Source organism: Pantherophis guttatus, chromosome 3, assembly GCF_059756535.1.
Source record: "Pantherophis guttatus breed Tessera chromosome 3, ASM5975653v1, whole genome shotgun sequence".
Taxonomy (NCBI): Eukaryota; Metazoa; Chordata; class Lepidosauria; order Squamata; family Colubridae; genus Pantherophis; species Pantherophis guttatus.
The window spans coordinates 118,085,437-118,110,280 of NC_142065.1; the positions used below are offsets into that span (position 1 = coordinate 118,085,437).

Consider the following 24,844-nt stretch of genomic DNA (forward strand, 5'->3'; position numbering starts at 1 on the left):
GCTTTGGGGGTCCTTCTTGAACACTTTGACCACAATAAACACAACAATACAGACCAGGAACACAAAGGAGACTGCAGCCAAGCAGATCACCAAATACTTGGTCAAGGTTTTATCTTCTTCCGGTTCTTGCACACTGATATCTACCCTCCTCAGGAAGGGATCCGAAAAGCCATCCACAAGAAGAACATTAAGCAACGCCGTGCTAGTCTGTGGAGGGAGACCGTTGTCTCTGACCAGTATCACCAGCCTCTGCTTGTTTGTGTCTCGCTCATTCAGGGCTCTCCTCGTTTTCACTTCCCCATTCTGTACTCCTATGCTGAAAAGAGCTGGATCCGTGGCCTTCAGCAATTCATAGGAAAGCCAAGAGTTTTGGCCAGAATCTGCGTCCACTGCAACCACTTTGGTGACCAGATAGCCGGCCTCGGCTGACTTGGGAAGCAGCTCATTGCATGGGGATGTGTTGTTCTGGAGGGGATACAAGAAGAAGGGAGCGTTGTCATTCTCATCTATGATGTGGATTCGGACAATCACTTCTGAGCTCAAGGAAGGAGAACCACCATCAGATGCTCTCACAGTGACACTGAAGTATCTTATCTGCTCATAGTCCAGGGATCGGAGGGCATACATGTTTCCAGTTTCAGAGTTGATTGAGATGAAAGTGGGCATGACGTCATCATCTTTCCCAGGCACAACTAAGTAATTCACTTTAGCATTCAGCGTTGTGTCTAGATCCAGAGCGTGGACTGAGCCGATGAGGAAGCCTGGAATATTATTCTCCCTGATCTGCATGTCATATGAAGACTTTTCAAAAAGGGGAGAGTTATCATTGACATCGGAGATCTGAACATTAATCAGTCTTGTTGAAGTGAGCCTAGGAGATCCCCAGTCAATGGCAGTGATGGTGATGTTGTATTCAGTGACCGTCTCTCTGTCTAGGGGACTTTGGAGCACAAGTTGATAAAAGTTGTTCATGGTGGCTTTCAGCACAAAAGGGAGATTCATCTGCACGGAGCAGACCGTTTTGCTGTTGTCTCCAGAGTCTTGGTCTCTCACACTGAAGAGGGCCACCATTGTGTCTGGGGGAGAGTCCTCCTTTAAAGCGTTGGTCAGAGATATGATGGACACTTCTGGGGGGTTGTCATTCTCATCTTCAACCTCTATCAGTACATTGCAGTGCCCTGAAAGACCCCCTCCATCTGTTGCTTTGATGTTCATGTTATAGGTTTTCTCTTTTTCATAATCAATCTGTCCCCAAACAGTTATATCACCAGTAATTTCATTTAAATAAAACAAATTGTTTATTCTTTCTAGGATTCGATGGAATGAGTAGAGTATCTGTGCATTTGAACCCAAATCCAGATCTGTAGCTTCCACCTTAATCACAAGAGTGCCCTTAGGGAGATTCTCCTTTATTCTTGCCTTATATTCAGATTTACTAAACAGAGGAAAGTTATCATTATTATCCAGAACATTAATATTAATTTGAACTGTGCCGGTTTTCTTTGGAACTCCTCCATCAATAGCCATTAGAATCAATTCAAGGTGTGGCATCCTTTCCCTATCTAGTGACGTCTCCAGAACAAGATCTACATAGTGTTTTCCATCTTTATTCCTTTGCACATCAAGCCGAAAATGGTCATTGGGACTCAGAATATAGTTTTGGATGCTATTTTCTCCCAAGTCCAAATCCTGTGCTGATTCCAAGGGGAATGTTGTATTTTCAGGAACATTCTCAGGAATGTCCAGCAGCATTTCATTTTTCCAAAATTTGGGTGCATTATCATTCACATCTTCTATCTTGATTTCAATATTAAAGATATCTAAGGGGTTTTCCAAGACAAGCTGAGAAAGAAGTAGACAAGGATCATTCTGGCCACATAAAGCTTCTCTGTCTATTTTATCATTAATCAACAGATTCCCAGTATGAATATCAAGGTGGAAATATTCCTGAATGCCCTCAGCAACTAAATGTGCTTTGCGTGTGGAGAGCTCTCCTGCTTTCAGTTTCATTTCCTTGATGACATTAGCCACCAGAAACCCCTTTTTCTTTTCTTCAGGGACAGAAAAGCGAATTGAAGCACACATTACTCTAAGGAATGAGAAATAGAGAATGACATACAGACCTTGCCTTTTCCAAAAGCAATTCTCCATGACTCCAGTCTCTTCCTTGTAGGCTCAAATTCTGCCCCAAAATTCAGTCTTTCTTTCCTTCCTTTATGATTTAATTGTTCAAATCATAGTTAATTGTTCAGTCTTTTGCCATTTTATAATCTGTAAACGTTTCGCTGCCAGAGTCAAATTCCTTTTGTTCAATTTTGTATTTCTGTCTGCCCTGATTCTGAGCAAGCAGAACAGAACTAAATGTCTTTGTTAATATCGCCACCATGTGGCAAAAATTCTATTTGCATGGTTTAGACTCCGTAATCACATTGAATCCATTTTTATCTATCCACTAGCTAGCCTACCAAGCAGATTATCTCATTAACTGTTTAATCATATAGAAAAAGAAACAGAGTGACAATCTGCACAAAAAAATTTCAAAGTTATTGATAAAGGTTGTAATCCAGTCCTTTCACAGTTGAGTTCTGAATGATTATGGGCACATCCAGTGACTCTTTAGGTGGCTTCTGTTGTGTGCCCATGGATATCAAGTTTAACCCTGTGTAAGGAGATCATTTCTGCTTTGAGGCACTTTGCCAACATTTTTCAATGCATTCAGTTTGGATTACAGGTGACAACATCCTTCCACATTTTTTTTGCTGCGTCTTGTCTAGTGGTGGGATTCAGCCAGTTCGCACCACTTCGGGAGAACCGGTTGTTAACTTTCTGAGCAGTTTGGTGAACTGGTTGTTGGAAGAAATCATTAGGGCAGAGAACCGGTTGTTAAATTATTTGAATCCCACCACTGATCTTGTCCCATTTGGGGGGATGTGAGCTTTGAATCAGTTTTTTGATTCTTGAATTGAACAGAACAGAACAGAGCAAGTTAGAAGGGATGTTGGAAATTTTCTAGCCAGGAGACCCTCTATCATTCCAGACAAACTGCTGTTTGCCTTATATTGTCTTATAAACCTTTAGTGATAGAGCACCCACAACTTCTGAATGCAAGTTCCACTGATTGATTGACAGCAAATTTCTCTTTCTTTCTAGGAAAATTTCTTCTTGTCCTGCATTCAGGTACTTTGGACAATAGGTGACCTGCTCTTCCTTATGGCAGTTCCAGAAGTGGGATTCAGCGAATTTGACCCAGTTTGGCCAAACCAGTTGTTAACTTTGTGTGCAGTTCGGCGAACCGACTGATCCCACTAGTGGTTGGCCCCGCCCCTCGCCCCTCACCCTTCTGCTCCCAGGCACTCCTCACATTGGCTGGCCTCTCCTGAGGCCATTTTGGCATCTTGGCATTCCTCTAACTGCCCCCCACCCCCTCCAAGCAAACAAAACCCCAAGGCAGCTCTGACAAGGCACTTGGAGGGAGGGACTGGAGCTATTAAACAGGCAGCAAAACTAAGTGCCTGAAGGACACTGAAGCCTCTTCATGGATGGTGGCCTGCAGGTAGGTGTGGCAGGGGGTAGCCCTCCATACCTCCCTCTGCAGGCCCAGCCAAGCACCCTTCCTCCTCCCCCACAGGTGGCCCCAGAGCTGCCGCCATCCCTGCACCCAAGCGAGGCTGCCCTTCTGGCCTGCATTTGCCACCTGGGTGCACTCTGTTGTGGGGGCAAGGCTTGGTCACCTTCAGGCCCAGCTCTCAGCTCCCACGAGGTCCAAGAGAAAGCACCTGGTCTGGGTACACAGCCCTCCATGACAGAGCCCTTCCCAGGGACCAAAGCCTTGGATGACTTAATCTATCCTGAAGGCATTGAGGGGCTCCAGAGCTTCCACATGCTTCCACCAGCCTGACCGCCCTGCCCTTCAGATCCCAATGGGGCCAGCGCCTGGTGGTGCTCCTGGCAGGCGGGCAGGACTGTCCCGGGGCTGCACATGCGCACCTCACCATGGAGCAATGGCTTCCATCCCAGAGCAGTGCTCTCCCCCTCAGGCCATCTGGCCCAGAAGCAGCGCGTCCTGTTGTGGGCTGGATGTGGGACCCAAGGTGGAGGGGACGGCGAGCGGGCAGCAGTCACCCAGAGACCCCATGGAAGGATCAGGCCCAAAAGGTGAGTGAGCCTCGCTGTGTCCCCCTGAGGCGGCTCTTCGGGCAAGTGCAGCGGGTCTCCCTCCCCCGCCATCAGCCTTACCTTCCAGAGCTTCCACATGCCTCCGCCAGCCTGAATGCCCTGCCCTTCAGATCCCAATAGGGCCAGCGCATGGCTCCCCACGAAGGTAAGTCCAACAGTGGGGGCCAGATCCAAGTTTGACATCCCTGTTCTAAATGGTCAAGATTACTGAGTAGAAGGAAGACTACTTTCAAACTGCACTAAGAAAATGTGCCTGAAAGTCAACTTTGCAATGGGAGAGAGAGAGAAAAAGTTCCTATTTTCCAAAAGTGGTTGAAGTCCCCTTTCCAGTGGCAATTAGGTGGTGTAAATCAACCTTCTATGACCATCCCTTTAGAATGAGTTGCGTATACAGAATGTATTGGTCATCCTTGGAAAGTGATAATATCCAGTAAATATCCCAATATGTTGGCATCCTGTCCCCATGTCTTTCCATGTTGCAAAAAGTGATTTTTCACTGATCACCTCTGCATTATTAAAACCTTCAATTATTTCATACCCCTTCTTTTTTTTATTGAAAAGTTCTATAAGAGATACAAACAATTTTCTCCCCCCCACCCTTTCCCTCTCCCCACATAATAGAAAATGTACATTTTCTTATACATGATAAATCCTACATATGTTTCCCTTAAAGAAAGCATTAAAATAAGACATTTTAATTACATTCGGGGTTGCTCTTCTTCTCTTTCTTCCCTCATTCCACAACAAACCTTCTTCTTCTCCTCCTTTCTTTCCCTTCCCTCCCTCCTCTTCTCTCCTACTTTCTCCTTCCTCCTCTCCTACCTCATCCTACTTCCTTTTCCTTTCCCCCACTTCTCTCTTCTTCCCCCCTTCTCGCCTTCACTCCTACTCCTGTCCCCTTCCCTTCCTCCTCTCCTTTCTTCCATTCCTCTCCCTCCATCTCCTCTTCCTACCCTCTCCTCCTCTCTCCTTTCTAACTTCTTTGCTGTGAAATATTCTCCTCCTTTAGTATCTGAGCAACTCCTGTATTCTAATCGTAGATACTTTCTTCTGTTAAAACATTTCTCTATTCACCAGTTTTTCCCCACCCCAACCCTTATCCCACCCTCCCCACCCCCCCTGATTTCCCAGAGCAAAAACAGGGTATAGCATCTAACAAACATACTCTAAAATAAACTAACTAATTATAAAGTTCAAAACTCCCACACGTTCTTTAACTCCCCTTGCTCCAATTCATCAACCTCCCTTTTATAAATTCTCAAGACCAATTAAATTCATTCTTCCTGGTTATAAAAAAACTTTTTCTTGATGCATAATCCAGTACTTTAGCAGTATTACAAGCAATAAAAATTATGAATAAATTTCATTTCCTTACCCTCGAACATCATTCTTTTTGAACATTATTCCCTAATAAAATTCTGAATTTAATATTAATCCTCTTTCCTTCAAAAAAATTGGGCATCTTGAAATCTTACACATTTTATCTCATATATCTTTTAAAATAATATAATCTTATGTTAATCATTATAAAAATCTCTTAATACCATTAAAACACTTATTTACCAGATATAAATTTCAAAATCTGCAGGAGGATATCTTTCAAATTTTTAATTAACCATTTTAATACCTCTAACTTTTTAGAAAGCAGCCCTTTTACTATCCAGAACTAATTATCATTTTGTAGTAGAATTCTAAATTTAACATTAATCCTCTTTGCTTCAAAAAGTTGGGCATCTTGAAAACTTACACAATTTATCTCATATATCTTTTAAAATAATATAATCTTATGTTAAACATTTTAAAAATCTCTTAATACCATTAAAACACATATTTGCCAAATGCAAATTTCAAAATCTACAGGATGATATCTTTCTTAATCTTCTGTTCTTCTCTTCTTTCTATATTTTTTCCAATCCTTTTTTTATAAATTCTTTCAAGATTCCCCCCAATTTTATTTTTGAAAATTTTAAAATGTTGATTTGAGGTTGATGTTTCTGAAATACTCGCTCTCTTCTTGAAGTCACGTTTTCTAATTTGAAATCCACATTTCGACTCTTTTTTTTTTTAATTTGATTTATATGCCGCCCTTCTCCGGAGACTCAGGGCAGCTTACAATGCGCTAAGCAATAGCCTTCATTCTTTTGTATATTTATACAAAGTCAGTTTATTGCCCCCATAACTGGGTCCTCAATTTACCTACCTTAGAAAGGATGGAAGGCTGGAACCTTGGTGAGATTCGAACCTGCAGTAATTGCAGGCAGCTGTTCTTAATAACAGGGTGCTTTAGACCACTGTACTACCAAGGCTCTTTTTGACCATTTGTTTTTCACATTTCTGGAAGACTTCACCTCATAGTTCCCCAAATCCTGTCCAGATTAAGCATTACATTACTTGTATCACTCTCCACCAATCAAACTTGAGCCTTGATCATAAACTGCATTACAAAACCTGTCAGAGTTTGTTGCAGAAATTAAATCCAGAAGCATACACAGATAAACTGATTCAGCAGGATTCATCAACTTCTTTATATACATAATAACAGATGAAGTATTTACAATACCAATAGTTGATTCTTCAAGATGGTAGAAGTTATTGCAACTATCACTTATGGGAAAGATTGCAATAATCAAGATGAATATACTACTGAGACTGTTGTTCTTATTCCAAACAATTCCAATCAGAATTGAAAAGACCTATTTTCAACACCTTAATAAAATAATGAGGAAGTTCATATGGCAAGGTAAAAAGGCAAAAATTAATATAAAGTTGTTATAAGATGTAAGAATAAGGGGAGGATTTGGACTGCCGAACTGGGAATTAGGCAACAACACTGACTTGGATGAAAGAATGGATAGAATTAAGAAATACAAGATTATTAATTTTGGAAGGACATGATTTACAATTGGATGGCATGCTTTTTTATGGTATGGTAGAAGTAAGATACATACGTATTTTCATAGACATTATGTAAGAAATGCATATTAAGTAAGAAATGCAAATTATTAGTATGGGAGAACATTAGAGATAAATATTAAGTGAAAATTCCAACATGGCTATCAATATTGGAAGCACTAATACACCCAAATATGGTTAATTTTAAAAATATGTTTAGATATAAAGATTTACTTACAGATAAGGGGGAATTGAAAGGGAAACAAGAATTGATAGAACAAGAGATTGTGATGGACTGGTACAGTATATGTATACGCAAATACAAGCAAGATATGAAAAAGATGCAAAATTATATGGTTTCTATTTAGAAATGACAGATCTGGATAGGATACTCATGGGAACAGAGGACAAAATAATTTTTAAAAATTATAACTTTTTGCTTAGTATTGAATTAGAAGAAGAGCAAGTAAAAGAAACAATGATTGCATAGGCAAAAAATTGTGGATGCTCAATTGAGCTTGATAGATGGCAACAATTATGGGAAAGGAACTATAAACTAACAATGTTGACTGCATATAAAGAGAATCAATATAAAATGTTTTACAGATGGCATATGCCTCCTGAAAAATTGGCAAAAATGTTTAAAGATAAGTCAGTTAAATGTTGGAAATGCCACCAAATACCAGGATCTTATTATCATATGTGGTGGACTTGTCCAAAAGCTAAAGATTATTGGAGCAGAATTAAGATATGGATAGAAGAAATGACTCAATAACATATTGATTTTAAACCTGAGTTGTTCCTACTGGGTATCCTACCAGAGAAAATTAGTAAAGAGAATGTATATTTGATTATACATATAATAACTGCAGCAAGAATAGTATTTGCACAAAGATGGAAAGCAGAGAAAATCGCTTTAGAAGGGGAAGTAATTAGAAAAATTTTGGACTGCGCAGAGATGAATAGATTAATTTTAATGATTAAAGAGAAAGAGGATAACGGAATATTTTAAGATATGGGGGAAATTTTATGATTGGATAGAAAAGAGATATAGATAAAGAATTTGATAAGTAAACAGGAGAAAGTTACATTAAATATATGTATTTTGGGGAAAATATTGAAATAGAGAAATGGGATTTATTAAGGAAGAAATAAGAAGAGGAGTAACAAAAAGAAGAAGTCACCAAAGAAACACCTAGATGACACACAGAAGGACTGATATATTATATGTTTGTTTGTCTTTTAAAAAAAATCTTTTTATTAAAAAAACATGGTAGAAGTTACAGGCAGAACACAAGGCAGGAGAGAACAGTTAGTTTCATTTCAGCAGAGCAGACAGCATGCACAGATTGCTTAGTTTCAGTTTCAATTCTCTGCACAGACTCAGAGCTGCAGACTAAGACAAGCCCTGGCTTCAGTCTGTCTCAGCTCCCAATTGTCTGACTTAGTTGCTATGCCTATTCATTGGCTGACCTTGTTACCAGGTCTCTCCCAGTTCATGAATAATCTGACAAAACCTTTTTCTAATCAATGTATTCAAATCTCATTTAAACAGTTTTTAATTCACTTCACATTCCTTCTCTCAAACACCCATTCAACAATCTGCAACATTTTAAACACCTTCAAATTGCTTTCTTTCAGGAAAATTGTAGAGTTTTATTTTAAGGCAGGATCTATTTCAGAAACTCCCCCCACCCAAATTTCATGGAGGGTAAAACCAATACAAATTTGTCAATATATCACCCTAAATAAACTAGTTCTCTGGAAATTCACAGTAATGTACGTTAGTACACAGCTGTGGTGGCACAGTAGTTAGAAATTGCAGGCTATCTCTGCCAATTGCCAGGATTTTGATCCTGACTGGCTCAAGGTTGACTCAGCCTTCCATACTTCCGAGGTCAGTAAAATGATGATCCAAATTGTTGGGGGCAATATGCTGACTCTTAGAGAAAGATGTAAAGCACTGTGAAGTGGTATATAAGTACTAATAGATAATCTTTCATTTTGAAAAATTAATTATTTCAGAGTCATTCAAACTATATAGATTTATAATGTAATTATATTAATAATTATTCTCACCTGGGATATAGGCTCTCTTTCTTCCAATTGATTAGGAAGATTATGGCAATCATTATGAAACTGTGGATTCAGCAGAGTTTTTTGATGCTCCATAGTAAAAACAGGAAAGAAAGGCCTAAGGAATTTAAACTCACTGCTCAGAGACCCATCAGTTAAGCACACTTCATAGTTGTAGGCCTGGGAAGATGTCCCAATATTAGGATCCACACACTTCTCTTGCAAATTTGGTCCCCCAGGGAAATTCAATGCAGAATGAGAACTTCCTAAGAACTTCTTTCGCTTCTGAAACTTGGTTGCAATAAACACCGTAACAGAAAGCAGAAAAATGGATGAGATGGCAACCAAACAGATAATCAAATACAGTGTCAGAGTATGATCTCCCTCCTGCAGGACTTCACCCTTAGGATTATCCATAATTTTCATGTAAGGATCAGAGAAGCCGTCCACTAGAAGAATTCTTAGGGTCACAGAGGCAGACTGAGGAGGATGCCCATTATCCCTAACTGCCACAATAAGAGTGTGTTTGAAACTGTCTCGGATATTCACCAGCCTCATGGTTTTCACTTCCCCATTCTGAGTCCCAACAGTGAAGAGACTGGGATCTGTGGCCTTCAGCAATTGATAGGAAAGCCAAGAATTCTGCCCTGAATCTCTGTCCACTGCCACCACTTTGGTGACTAGGTAGCCTGTCTCTGCTCCCCTGGGAACCAGATCATTTGATGGAGAAGTGCTGTTCTGAAGAGGGCAGAGGATGAAGGGGGCATTGTCGTTTTCATCGGTGATAAGAACTCGGACCATCGTTTCTGAGCTCAGGGGAGGTGAACCCTTGTCTACAGCCCTCACCATCACCTGGAAATCTTGTATATCCTCATAATCTATAGATCGAATGGCATACAAGTTCCCAGTTTCAGAGTTGATGGAGATGTAAGATGATGCAGGCTCTTCCCTGATCTTTCCAAACAAAAGAGAGTAGATTACTTTGGCATTCTGTTCTGTGTCCACATCTGCAGCATGGACTGATCCGATGAACAGTCCTGGAATGTTGTTTTCTCTTAAGTGCAAATTGTAGAAACCTCTTTCAAACATTGGAGGGTTATCATTGATGTCTGAAAGTTGAATGCTAATAACTGTGATTGAAGTAAGTCTGGGAGAACCTTGGTCGATGGCTGTGATGGTGATGTTATAACATGACATTTGTTCTCTGTCCAATGGCTGTTGAGTCACAAGCTGGTAATAGTTGTTCTTTGTGCGTTTCAGTTGAAAAGGTAGATTTGCATCAATGTTACAGGTAGTTCTGGCATTATCTCCAGAATCTTCATCCTTGACACTGAATACAGCCAGCAGTGTTTCAGGTGGAGAGTTTTCTGGGAAGGGATTGGCAATGGATGATATAGTTACCTCAGGGTAATTATCATTCTCATCCTCAACATCAATAAGGACTTTGCAATATGCAGACAGTCCCCCTCCATCTGTAGCTTTGATGTTGAGTTCATAATTTTGTTTTTCTTCATAATCATTTTTCCCTACAAGTGTAATTTCTCCAGTATGATTGTTTAACCTGAACGATCGGAGTATATCTGTTGGTGCTTGGCTAAAAGTGTAAATGATGTGAGCATTGGATCCAATGTCTTTGTCAGTGGCTTCAACTTTAGCAACCAATGAACCTGGATGACTATTTTCCATTAGCTGCACTTTATACATTGTTTGTTCAAATTGGGGCACGTTATCATTGTTATCCAGAATATCAATAATTATCTGTGCTATGCCAGTTCTCCTTGGGATCCCTCCATCCACAGCTTCCAGAGTGAAGATAAACTGAGGGATCACCTCACGGTCTAACGGTTTTGCCAAAAGCAGTTCTGCATATTTGCTGCCATCATTTTGACTTTGTATGTCCAGCTTAAAATATTCGCTTGTGCTAAGTATGTAGTTCTGGATAGCATTTTCCCCTTTGTCTAAATCATGGGCTGTCTCTAAGAGGAAACGTGCATTTATGGGAGTCTGCTCAGGTATTTCAAAAATGATTTGATTCTTAGAGAACGTAGGGGAATTATCATTGACATCTTCTACCTGAACTTCAATTCTGAACACTTGCAAAGGATTTTCCAATACAATTTCAAAGAACTGAATGCAAGGATCATTCAGACCACACAAAACCTCTCGGTCAATTTTATCCTTCAATATTATATTCCCAGAGTGAGGATCCAGCTGGAAATCCTGCCTGGAACTCTTAGAAATCAACTGTGCTCTGCGAGCAGAAAGCTCCTTCACATCTACTTTCAAATCTTTTAGCACATTTGCTACTATTGATCCAGCTTTCTTCTCCTCAGGCACTGAATAGCGGAATGGTTCACACAACATACCAGAGCTACATAGAGAAATAAAGAATAAGACCACTTGCCTGCTAGGACGAGAGACTTCCATTTTCCCAGCCTCTTTTTGCGAATATGATTCTTTGTAAAGCAGCTCCTACAATTTCTTTTATATTTTTGATCACTATTTTTTGGTATTCATGCTCAAATATTTTCTTCAGAAATTTCTCAAGATTTAATTGAGAGCTGTTGCCTTTTGTTCTGAGATTCCTTTTTCTAATGACTAGATCATTTCTGTAAGTAAAGGAATCTCTCTTTTTACTGTTTGGTGCAATAGCACCACCTTGTGTTTAGAGTAAGATGTAACACTGAATTTATGAAGCTCTTTTGAATAGGGCATTTATTTAAATTATAGAACAAAATTCTGTATCCAATCTGATAAACTGAAAGATAATATAGATTTTAAGATTCATTATATTAGAAGGGTCATATTATGTATATGGAATAGACTTGCCCCCCAAAATTTATTTAGGAATCCTAGCACAAGTAGCATTTTATCAAAAAGAAATAGCAGACCACTTTTCTGGTGGTCTCCATTCTTTTATTTGTAATCCAAAAGCAAAAGTGAATCAATTACAGAGATGAAAATAATAGGCAAGTCTCCCTCTTTTTTTCCTCCACGCCCAGTTTAGCTTGAAGAGCAGAAATATATAAAGAAGCAGCACTTTTTAATTGAGGAATGCAGGTAAAAAAAACTGTACGTAAGGAATTGGTTAGAGAACACCTTGCTGTTCTGAAAGAGTTCAAGTCTTCAGGACTGGATGGTTTATACCCCAGGGTGCTAAAGAAGCTGGCAGAAATGATCTCAGAACCACCAAATGAAATCTTTCAGAGATTCTGGAACATAGGGGAACTGTCAGAGAACTGTCAGAGAGTTTATGTGGTTCCAATATTTAAAAAAGTGAAAATGATGGACCCAGGAAACTACAGACCAATCACCCTGTTCTATGTTCCAATATCTGTGAAAATTCTGGAAAAAGTAGTCAAACAGCATGTTTGTGAGCACATAAAAATGAATAAGGTGATATTAGAAACCATCATGGGCTTATTAAGATCAGGTCATGTCAAATAAATCTTGCCTTCTTTGATAAAGTGACTAAATTAGTAGATCAAGGAAATGTGGATAGAGTATACTTAGATTCCAGTAAGTGATACTTACTTTGGTAAACTAGACCATAGCTTACTTCATTGTAAGATAGAACAATGTGGAATAGACAGTAGCACTCCAAATGGATTTGCAGTTAGCTGACCAACCACACTCAATGTATGGTCCTCAATGGAACTACATCTAAGCAGAGGTGGGTTGCTCCTGGTTCTGTCCGGTTCTTGCAAACTAGTAGTAAAAGCGACGGGAGGCTCCGCTCACCTACCCAGACATCATAATGGATGATCTGCGCATGCGCAGAAGCTTTTGCGCACGCATTCCCATTGCAAACTGGTAGTAAAGGTAAGTAGAACCCACCCCTGCATCTAAGTGGAGGGAAACATGCACTGAGGACAATGGACAGTCATCTGTCTGAAATGGTATAGGGTCTTCTGCTTGAGCAGAGGATTGGACTAGAAGACCTTGGAGATCCCTTCCAACTCTGTTATTCTATATTCTAAATTTGCGTATGACCCAAAACTGAGGGGATTTGCTGACACTTCAGAAGGTAGACTCAAGATTGAAAAGAATGTTGACATTGGGCCCTCTCCAACAAGATGCAGTTTAGTGATAAGAAAAGTAAGGTCCTGAACCTCAGCAGGAAAAGTCAGATGCATAGATACAGAATAGGCAGTATGTGGCCCAATAGGAGTAATTGTGAGAGGAATCTAGGTCTCCTGATGGACCAATAGTTAAAATATGAGTCAGCAGTATGCTGAAGCTACCATAAAACCAATGCAATCCTGGACTGCATCAACAGGGGGATAGCATCAAGATCGTAAGAAATAATAGCACCATTCTATACCACACTGGTGAGGCCACATTTGGACTGCATCCAGTTCTGCTCAGCACAATACAAAAAAGATGCTGAAGCCCTGGAAAGAGCAACAAAGATAATAAGAGGTCTGAATGCTTTGAATTGTTTACTTGACTTTTTTTGGTTTCTTGCATATTAAAATACACTTTTAAAAATTATTTTTGGCATCTGTTACAAGACTTAGTTCACTCTGAACTTTAGCTTTCCTGACTTGCAGATTCAGGCCAGGGGTGAAATGCTCCCAGTTCAGACCGGATCGCCTGATCCGGTAGCGATGGAGGTGGGTGGTTCAGAGAACTGGTAGCAAAAATCCCTGCCCCCCCCATGCCCAGCTGAGCCATGCGATCATCAGAGGCTTTTTTTCTTTTAAATGCCTCTGACGATCCAAGCTTTGACAATCCCAGCTGAGTTGCTTGATTGTCAGAGGTTGACGATCAGGCAACTCAGCTGGGATCGTCAGAGCCTTTTGAAAGCATTTTTTTACAACCTCTTTGCCGAAGAGGTTGTAGAAAAAATGGTTTTAAAAGTAAAAAAAAATGGCCACGCCCACCCAGTCACATTACTCCCCCCCCACCAAGCCACACCCACAGAACCGGTAATAACAAATTTTAGATTTCACCACTGATTCAGGCTATTTGCTAGTATTCTGTTTTAGTTATGTGCCATCTTTTCACTTTTTATACTTGTTTCTCAGTATATTAGAAAGTTCTTTATGCAACCATGCTAATTTCAACTGGAGTCTCTTGTTTTTTTCCTCTGTAGCATCATGTTAGACTGGGCTTTTATAATCTCATTTTTCAGAATTTCTCAAGCATCTTGGGTTGCTTTTCCTTCTAAGATTTCTATCCATGGAATACGCTTCCTAAGCTCTAAATTTGTTGAAGTCAGTTCGCTTAAAATTTGAGACAGCAGTTTGACTTTGTTTGATACTTTTACCCACATTATGTTGAATTCCAGTATGACATGGTCACTCTCTATCAAAGTTCCCACAACTTTCCTGACTTATATGATTTCATCCCTATTACTGAGAATTAAATCCAATATAGCTGACCCTCTAGTTCCCTACTTTACCTTTTGGATGATAAAGTTGCCTGTTAGGTTCATCAGGAATCTGTTTAATTTTCCATTTGGTGGAAAGTTTGTCTCCCAGTTGATATCAGGGTAGTTAAAGTCTCCCATTACCACTCTGGTATATTTTCGGCACACTTTAGCTAAAAGATTAGCAAAAAGTTCATCTATTTCCTTTGCTTGGTCAGGTGGTCTATAGTATACACCCATAGCAATGTCATTCCTTTTTCCTTTTATCTTATCCCAAATGCATTCAAGATTTTCATCCTTGGTTTTGTGTATTTCTGTACAGATGTAGTTATTTCTTACATACAATGCAACTCTACCTCCTCTTTTGTTATGTCTGTTTCTTTTGAACTATTTAAATCTTTTTATGTTTCAGTCAAGGGTTTCATCCCATCAAATTTCAGTAATGGCAACAATGTCATACTTTCCCTCATGTACTAGGACTTCAAGTTCACCCTGTTTGTTCCTCATACTTTGCACATTAGTATATAGGCACTGAGTCTTGTTGACTGATTCTACATATGCTTCCTATGTTTCCTGTTTTATATTTGAGTTCCCCTTCTTTCTTACTACTCTTTATCATATTATTTGATTGGTTGTCTTAAAGTTTATGAGGCTTATGGACTAGAAGACCTCCAAGGTCCCTTCCAACCTTATGATTCAATGAGAATATAAGATGAAATCAAGAGAGCAACTGGCTGCACAGGGATTATTTAGAATTGAATAGCAGAAGACAGAAATTGGAGCTGAAGTTGAATTATGTATAAATGATGAACATGTAATTATTAAAATGTACAAACTTTTATTGAAATTTGAAACAGAAAAAGAACAAATGAAAACTTATGGTAACATGGGCTAAGAACTTTGAATGAAATATATTGATGGAAGAATAGGAAAATGTGATCGAAAGGACTAAAGCTTACATTATGTTACAACTTAAAAGAGATAGGTATATGACTCCAGAAAAAAAATAGGTAGAATGTATTTATGTTAGAAAGTAGAACTTTTCTTGCTGAGATTAATAGACAATTAGAAAAGAGCCATGGAAGATTAGTTTTATACATTAACAGATTAACAGAGTTGGAATGGCCCTTGTAGGTAAACCTATGGCATGCGTGCTGGAAGTGGCATGCAGAGCCATCTCTCTGGGCACGTGAACCATTGCCTGTTGCTCTTCTGGGTTCCGGCGTGCCAGCCAGCTGGTCTTCACACATGCATGAGCACCAGAAACCAGAAGAGCAGCTGCCTGGTGCGCATGCTGGGAAGATGATCTTCTGGTTTCTGGCGTGTGCATGCGCACTGGCCACCTGGTTGTCGCATGTGCCTGCACACCAGAAACCAGAAAACCAGGTGCCCGGTGTGATGCGCATGCCGGAAACTGGAAGATCATCTTCCCAGTGCATGCATGCGCACTGGGCAGCTGCTCTTCCAGTTTCTGGCATGCGCATGTGCACCGGCCAACTGGTCTTCACGTGCGCCTGCACGCCAGAAACCAGAAACCCAGGTGGCTGGTGCTCATGCATGGACTGGAAACTGGAAGATCATCTGCTCTTCCGGTTTCTCTTCTCTTTTTCCGATGCCGAAAAGGTTCGCCAACACTGATCTAGTCCAACCTCTCACCCTACACCATTTCTGACAGATGGCAGTCCAGTCTCTTCTTGAAAGCTTCCAGTGATGAAGCTCCCACAACTTCTGAAGGCAAGCTGTTCCATTGGTTGATTGCTCTCACTATCAGAAAACGTCTCCTTATTTCTAGGTTGAATTTCTCCTTGTTCAGTTTCCATCCATTATTCCTTGTCTGGCCTGCAGGTGCTTTGGAAAACAGGTTGATCCCCTCCTCTCTGTAGCAGCCATGCAAATACTGGAACACTGCTATAACAACAACAAAAACAACATTTGTTGGATGTCTTATTTTAAGGGAAACAGGATACTTTGTCGAGTGTCAAACAACCCCTCGACACAATATCCTGGGGAATATGAAACACCTGAACTTGAGCAACTGTGCAGATCCAGAATGAGATGGAACAGACCCGGAAGAACACACACGGTGGAGGGGGTGTAATAGCGTGTAGGATGGCACGGTGATATTAGGTGATAGACGGTATAAGGGAAAAGGGGGGGGGAATAAATCCATCAACGTCAAACAGATCCCATTGACAGGAGAAGATAGTATAAACCCGGAAGTAAGGGCGACCTGTAGGTAGCCAGAATGGGATAAGCAGTGCGGTTACTTTAAATTTGTAATAGAGCAAAGGAGGGGCACTTGAAGGGCGTAGCCAGAATGAGATAAGCAGCGCGGTTACTTTAAATTTGTAATAGAGCAAAGGAGGGGCACTTGAAGGGTGTTCTATAAAGCCGGAGGCACAGGAAAAACAGCCGTCTCCGACTTTGTCTCTCACCAAAGAACTTCAGCGCTTACTGTTTGACCATCGTGTAAGCTATGATTAAACCGGATAGATTCCTCTTCTGAGCATGAGTGTGTGTGTTTATCTGGTGCAGCACAGGTGGTTCCAAGTAGGGCTGACAGAAAGTCAGAGACCCTTTTTCTTTTCTTATACTGAGGACGGGAGCAGCTGCAATGGCAGAAGGAATGGTGGCTGACGCTTCGGTGTTGGACTTGGGGGTGGAGACAGAGGCAGAGGTGGAGGAGAGCACGGCGCCTGAGGCATGTTGCGAACAACAAGTAGTACACCCCAAACAGAGAGTGGTGTTGCCAGCGCCAGAAAGCAAGCAAGAAAGCCAGGACTCATTGGGGACAGAGACTGTTCAAACATCATCTGGGAACTGGTGGCAAAGTACCGCTATACTGGGGAAATTGGGGTTTTGGGCATCAACAAACCCCCCCCCCCCGGCCCTGCAATTCCAAGGATGGCAGGAGAGGCAATGGCCAGAAGAAGAAGATGGGGATTGGAGTTATTCCACTGGCCCCAGTGTGACTACCATGGATATGTTGAGGGAGAGGTTTGGGGAAGCCAGCTTCTGGGATGCCCCTTCCTGGCAGCCCTGGGCGCCCGGGGTGGATCAGTCGACCACATGGCCAAGTGGGGTTGGACCATCAGCAGGCGGAACCTCTGAGTCCAGGGTGCATTTGGCCACTCCCAAGTTGTGGGCAGACCCCAGCAGATATAGGAGCAGAGGGGAAGAAGAGTCTGCTCCTCAGGAAGGGGGTTCATCGGTAGGCGAGAGATTACGCGGTGCAGTGCAACCCCGCAGTCATATACACCGTGAGGAAAGGGAAGGGGAGCCTGTTACTAGATGAACGCAGTCACGAGAACGTAGGGGTCCTTGGGCTGGGGAGGGGGCTGTCATGGCCGAGACCCGGCGGGCCCCTGGGTTCCAGGACCATGGATACCGCAAGTACCCTGGGGTTTTCCTCCCTTACAAGCTACGTTTGATGGGAACCCGGATCGTGTAGCTGTTTCTCAGTCAGGTAATCAGCTACATGGATGCCTACGGACATTGTTATTCTTCTCAATGGGCCAGGGTAGTGGCTGTTACAACAGTCTTAACGGGCGAGGCAGCTGACTGGGTAGCAAGTTTACATACTATGCATGCTCGAGAACTAGCGGATCTAGGCCTGTTTCTGGAAGCATTACGGAGCAGGTTTGAGGACGATGCCAGTGCCCAGGTTGCTGCTGAAGGTGATTTAGTTTCTTTAAAGCAATGCAGTCGAGCAGCCAAAGACTATGTTAAAGAATTCCATACGTTGGCTGGTCGAGTGAGGGGCTGGCCTGAATGCCTGTTAGTTCACCATTTCCATATGGGTTTGGATAGTGAACTACGGCAAGCCTGCGTTTATAAGGGTCTTGGCCCTTATATAACAGCCTGGTACAAGGCAGCTATTGAATTAGACATTGGTCTGAAGGAGTTCCGTACATGAAGTGACACCGTGGCTCCACAACGAAAGGTGTTGGAAAAGCTGCCAGTAGGGTGGGGAGGTGTCCGAACCTATGCCCCTACAGGAGTAAGAGGTGCTGCTTCCTCACGACGACCATTCCAGTGTTACCGTTGTGATCAGGAGGGTCATAGGGCGCTTGACTGCCCACTCCCTCCCCACCGGGGCCCAGCTGTACTGACTACAAGTTCCAGCAAATGGACGAGCCTATGCTCCAGACCATCGGAGCGCTCCCGCATTGCAAGTCAATCAAAGAGCAGTGAGCCCGGTGGTCGTGACGAGAGTGGTCAATTCCCCAACATTGTCTGGACGCCGGTGGAGGAGGAGGTTACCAAGGAGGATACAGAACAAACAGATCCTATGGTATGTGATCCTATCCATCCCTTTGTTATTCAGGTAACATTGAACCATCCTAGGACAGGTAGGATAGAACATCAAGGGGCCTTGGTAGATACTGGTTGTACCCGTTGCTTGTTACGGAGATCGATAACAGACAGTTTAGGTATTCGCATTTTGAAGTTATAGAAACCCATCATTTTTGAACAAATGGATGATTCGACGCTAGGTGGGCAACTGGCTAGTCATGTAACAGAGCGAGTAACACTCGAAATTGGGAATCATCGGGAATTAATACGGTTTGTAGTCGTGGAGAAGATGATTGAACCTATAATTTTAGGCTTATCATGGTTAGATAAATAGAAGCCTACCATCTGGTGGGAAGGGGTTTTTCGCAAATTGCGGTTGGCAGTAGGCCCTACTCCACCTGAAGACAACCAGACTACAGGAGCAGTTGGGAAGGAGATACTGTGTTTAGAGAAGGTCCCACATGTATACAGGGATTTGTGGTGGGTCTTTAGTGAAAAGGAGTGTGAAACCCTTCCACCCCACTGTCCTACAGACTGCGCAATAGAATTAAAACCTGGTGTTACCCTACCCAAACCCCGTATGTATTCCATGACCCCCCTCGAGTTGGAGGAATTACGGCATTATATAGACCAAAACCTAGCCAGAGGTTTTATTTCGCCCAGTCGGTCACACATGGTGGTGCCAGTTTTGTTTAAAGAGAAGAAAGACAGGGGTTTGAGATTGTGTGTTGACTTTAGGGGTTTAAACGCTGTCTGTATGGAACCCTTGTATCCCTTACCTCTTATGATGGATTTACTGTCCACTCTAACGACTGGAAAGGTTTTTAAGAAACTGGACCTCCGAGAAGCTTATTATAGGATTCGTGTGAAAGCAGGTGATGAATGGAAGACAACATTTAATTGCCCCTTGGGCAGTTATAAATTCCGGGTTATGCTCTTTGGCCTACAAGGGCCCCCCACAGTTTTTATGCAGTTTATTAACAGTATATTATACGACCATTTGTATAGAGGGGTTCTCGTGTATTTAGACGACATCCTGATCTACTCCGTGACCCTGGAGGAACACATCCATCTGGTGCGTCAGGTATTAACTAAATTGTTGAAAGCTCAACTATATGTGAAACTGTCAAAATGTGAATTTCACAAGGGGGAGCTTGATTACCTGGGATTTAGGATTACAGGAAAAGGTATAGAAATGGATCCAAATAAGGTCAAAATGGTATTGGAATGGCAGGCTCCAAAGACCTGAAAGCCGTTACAAAGTTTTTTAGGATTTGCGAATTTCTATAGGAGGTTTATCCCCTCGTTTGCCAAGATAGCCTTGCCGTTGACCAATCTTTTAAGAATGAAAACCCCCACGATTGGGACAGGCACACCAAAACAAAAGATCGAATGGACACCATCCTGCCAACACGCATTTGACACATTAAAATCTCTTTTCGCTAAAGAATCCATTTTGAGACATTCTGACATGTCAAAGCCTTTTGTAATAAAGGCGGATGCGAGTGACGTGGCGGTGGGGGGAGTTCTCTTACAAAAGAACGAGCAAGGTATCCTCCAACCATGTGCCTATACCTCCCGAAAACTAACCCCCACAGAATGAAACTGGACGGTCTGGGAGAAGGAGGCCTATGCCATTAAATGGGCCTTGCAAATGTGGAGACATTTGTTGGAGGGAACTAACGTGGAGTCCGAGGTATGGACGGACCATAAAAATCTAGAGGCTCTTCAAACGCCTCGCAGACAGTCTTCAAAACAGGTGCGTTGGGCACAATATTTCCGTAGATTTACAATTCGGCTAAAAGCGATTCCAGGGGGAAAGAACTACCTAGCAGACACCTTATCGCGTATGCCTCAATACGAGAGTCAAAAAGAAGATATAACTCAAGCTTTAATACCTGATCAACAAATAGGAAAGCAAGGTAGGGATACATTCCCACTCCCTTCCGCCTGGATGGTAGATCTAAAAAAGGAATTAGCAACGGATGTCTGGTTAAAGGCCAACCCCCAGGTAGTGACACAGAAAGGAGGACTAGTCTGGAAAGGGGATAAATTATACATCCCTGCTGTGCTGAGGAATAAAATATTACAACAATGCTACGATGTAAAGACAGCAGGACATTTCGGTTTTGTGAAAACATTGCATCTGGTGCGTCGACAGTTCTGGTGGCCACGTATGCGCAAACAGATAAAGACATATGTACAAGGTTGTCCAGTCTGCATAAGAGCCAAACCGTTGTCAGGAAAACCCCTCGGTTTATTACAGTCTGTGGCTGACCCACATAGGCCTTGGGAGGATATTGCCATGGATTTTATTGTAGAGTTGCCTCCTAGCAAAGGACATAATGTTATATGGACAGTCATTGACTTATTTTCCAAGGAGGCACATTTTATTCCCTGCAAAGGACTACCATCTGCAAGACGTTTAGCTAAACTTTTTGTACAACATATATATCGTCTTCATGGTGCCCCCAAGCGAATAATTTCAGATAGAGGTCCCCAATTTACCGCTCGGTTCTGGAGAAATTTCTTAAAACAAATAGGAACAGAACAGGGGTTAAGTTCTGCGTTCCATCCAAACACCAATGGAGCAGCTGAAAGGACCAACACCATGGTAGAAAGATACCTATGATCTTATGTGTCGTACCAACAAGCTGATTGGTACGAACTCTTATCTTTTGCAGAATCAGCATATAACAACACTGTGCACAGCAGTACAGGGTATACACCTTTCCAAGTAGTTTCTGGGAAGGAATTCCCAGCCATCCCAGACCTAGATGTACAAACGACAGGTCCACATAATCCAAGAGAATGGACAGAGAAGGTGAAACAGAGTTGGCCACATATCAAAACTGCACTAGAAAAAGCATCTAAGGCATATAAAACCCAAGTAAATAAACGGAGACGAGACAACCTACCATTTAGGATAGGAGAGAAAGTATATCTTTCTACAAAATATATCAATTTACGTATGCCCAGTAAAAAACTGGGTCCTAAATATATAGGTCCCTTTACCATCACCAAAATAATAAATCCCGTGACAGTATCATTACAACTACCCCCATTACTGAAAAGAATACATCCAGTATTCCACAGTAGTCTCCTAAAATCAGCAACCAACATAAGGGACGCGTCCAGGACCCATAACAGGAAACATATACGAAATCAGAAAGATACTGGATTCCAAAATATATCATGGTAGGATTAGGTATTTAGTACACTGGAAAGGATATCCTGATTCTGAGGCCTCATGGGTAAAAGCTAAAGACGTAAATGCTCCACGCTTGCTAAAACGTTTCCATGAGAAATACCCAAACAAACCAGGCAGACACGGCTCCAACTAATGATGTTGATAGATTGTTTTTGTGTCCCTGCAGGAGGAGACCTGGTAGGGGGGCCGCATGTTGAGTGTCAAACAACCCCTCGACACAATATCCTGGGGAATATGAAACACCTGAACATGAGCATCTGTGCAGATCCAGAATGAGATGGAACAGACCCAGAAGAACACACACAGTGGAGGAGGTGTAATAGCGTGTAGGATGGCACGGTGATATTAGGTGATGGACGGTATAAGGGAAAAGGGGGGGAAATAAATCCATCAACGTCAAACAGATCCCAGTGACAGGAGAAGATAGTATAAACCTGGAAGTAAGGGCGACCTGTAGGTAGCCAGAATGGGATAAGCAGCACGGTTACTTTAAATTTGTAATAGAGCAAAGGAGGGGCGCTTGAAGGGCATTCTATAAAGCCGGAGGCACGGGAGAAACAGCCGTCTCCGACTTTGTTTCTCACCAAAGAACTTCAGCGCTTACTGTTTGACCATCGTGTAAGCTATGATTAAACTGGATAGATTCCTCTTCTGAGCGTGAGTGTGTGTGTTTATCCGGTGCAGCACAGGTGGTTCCAAGTGGGGCTGAAATTAGTCATATGTTTCCATGTATGCATGGAGTGATTGTAGTTCCATTTAGGAGATTGACAGCCCATGGATAAAAGCTGTTTTTAAACCTGTTTGTCCGACTGGCTATACTATCATGTCTCTTCTGGTCCTTCTCTTCACTAGACTAGCCATGTCCAGTTTCTGTAACCGTTCTTCATATGTTTTAGTCTCCAGTCCCCTAATCATCCTGGTTGCTCTCCTCAGCACTTTTTCTAGAGTCTCAACATCTTTTTTATAGTGTGGTGACCAAAACTGGATGCAGTATTCTAGGTATGATCTTACTAAGGATTTATATTTAAAGGACTACTTGTTGAGTATGGTTTGTCAGCCAGTTACAAATCCATCTGATGGTGATGCTATCTATCCCACTTTTTTTCTAGCTTACCAAGAAGTATGTTGTGGTCTACTTTGTCGAATGCCTTGCTGAAGTCTAAGTGTCAGCCTTGGAAGCCATATTAGGCCAGAAGCTTCAATGCTGCCATCTCCTCATGTGTGGGAAAGTAGGAGGGGGGATTTAGGAGAGGAGAATTAGTAGACATAATAGCATTCTTCCTATCGGTCAAGGTCAGGGGCTGAGTCGAGGTAGAACGGACGTTGACGTTGATTGGAGCATGTGACCGACTGGGGAGAAATGGGATGGTTTTGGGAGTTTTGAATTACTGAAGGAAAGCCCGGGCTTTTCAGATTCAGGATTTCCCAGATGTGCCAGTTTGCCTATTCTAGTAAAGAGGACTTTGGAAAATGCTTGCTTCCGTGTCTTTACTTGGAGACGGGTTTTTTTCTGGAACGCTGACAGTACCCCTTACAGGGGGCTGTCAGGGGTACTGAGCCCCAGCATATACCTAAATTCTGGGTGATGCAAAGACTCAGTGAAGATGGAGGAGAAAGGAGAAATCAGAGGGAGGCTCGCCAGGGGCCCGAATGCTCAAGAATTTGCCGATCCCTTGCTTTCTCTTGCTGAAGAAATTGGACGAGCCATGGAGACTGCCGAGGCATCAGATTCCTGGAAGAGTTGTCACTCCGACCCAGCTCCAGGAGGGGAAAAGAAGTCACCCCGTGAGCCAGACTGGAGGATGGAAGTGGGGACTTCCCGCCCCCCTTCCCCACCCCTGGAGGTGAGTTGGAGACTAGCGAAACCAACGTTCACCCTCCCTGATCCAGGACATGGAGGAGGGATTAGTAGGACCCCCTTACCCATCCAGAGGCCAACCAAGAGGATTCCAATCCTGCAGCAGTGGGGCATCAGGCTCAGCTGGCATACAAAATGCAAAAAACCCCTTTCGGAACCCCTTGCCAGCCCACCTTCTTGTTACCTCCTGCTGAGAACATACAGCCCAGATGAGGTTTCTGTCCCGGCCAGGGATGGATCCAGGGCCAGTGGTATCCCGTGCCATCTATTTCAAACTTCCAGGGATCCCCCTGGGCCCCCTCCTATGGCTCAACGATCCTGGCACCACAAGGAGGGCTAATCCAGCAGCCGGCTGGAGTGCCTTTCCCTCCAGCACAGCAAGCAGCTCAGCAGCCAGGCCCCCTCCCCTCACAGCCAATGGCGTTGCCCCCCCCTCCAGCCCATCTACCTTCACACCAACCTGTTGGAATGCAATAACCAGGGGTACCACAGGGGGGACTAATCCAACAACCAGCTGGAATGCCCCCCCTCCAGCGCAGCAAGCAGCTCAGCAACCAGCCCCCTCCCCCAACCACCCCACTTCAGAGCAACTTTTGACAGGATGCCAGCCAAGCTAGTTTATTTCCTCAGCAGGGTCTGGGCTCACATTGATCAGTATGGTGACCAATACGAATCAGAACAGGACTTGGTGTTGGCAATCTCAGATGGGATGAATGAGGGGGAGGCCTCTGAATGGATAGCCCAGCTGCATGATGAGGGCGCTGTTGAACTGTATGATATCGATGGCTTTATCACACTGCTACGGTCCCACTTTGACGACCCAGACCATGTAAATGAAACTGAAGCCACACTAAAAGTCATGAAGCAAGGTAATTGACCAATGAAAGACTTTGTATGGGACTTTAGGCGAGTCTCAGGGAATCTGGACCATTGGCCTGACCTCATACTCCTGCACTACTTC

General features: G+C 42.6%; 1 protein-coding gene across 12 annotated transcripts in view; it reads right to left on the reverse strand.

Moving 5' to 3' along the window:
- The window catches only part of LOC117662494 (protocadherin beta-16-like), a 248,720-nt gene that overhangs the window by 11,722 nt on the left and 212,154 nt on the right, over positions 1-24,844 (reverse strand). The window contains exon 1 of one of the 12 annotated variants that reach the window (XM_087890197.1): positions 9,148-13,790. The exons of 10 other annotated variants lie outside the window; for them this stretch is intronic. In XM_087890197.1, the coding sequence (XP_087746323.1) occupies positions 9,148-11,571 (2,424 nt within the window). In that variant the 5' untranslated portion in view covers positions 11,572-13,790. Of the gene's footprint in view, positions 1-54; positions 4,145-9,147; positions 13,791-24,844 lie in introns of those variants that run through there. One more of the 12 variants, XM_087890200.1, reaches the window with a different exon arrangement.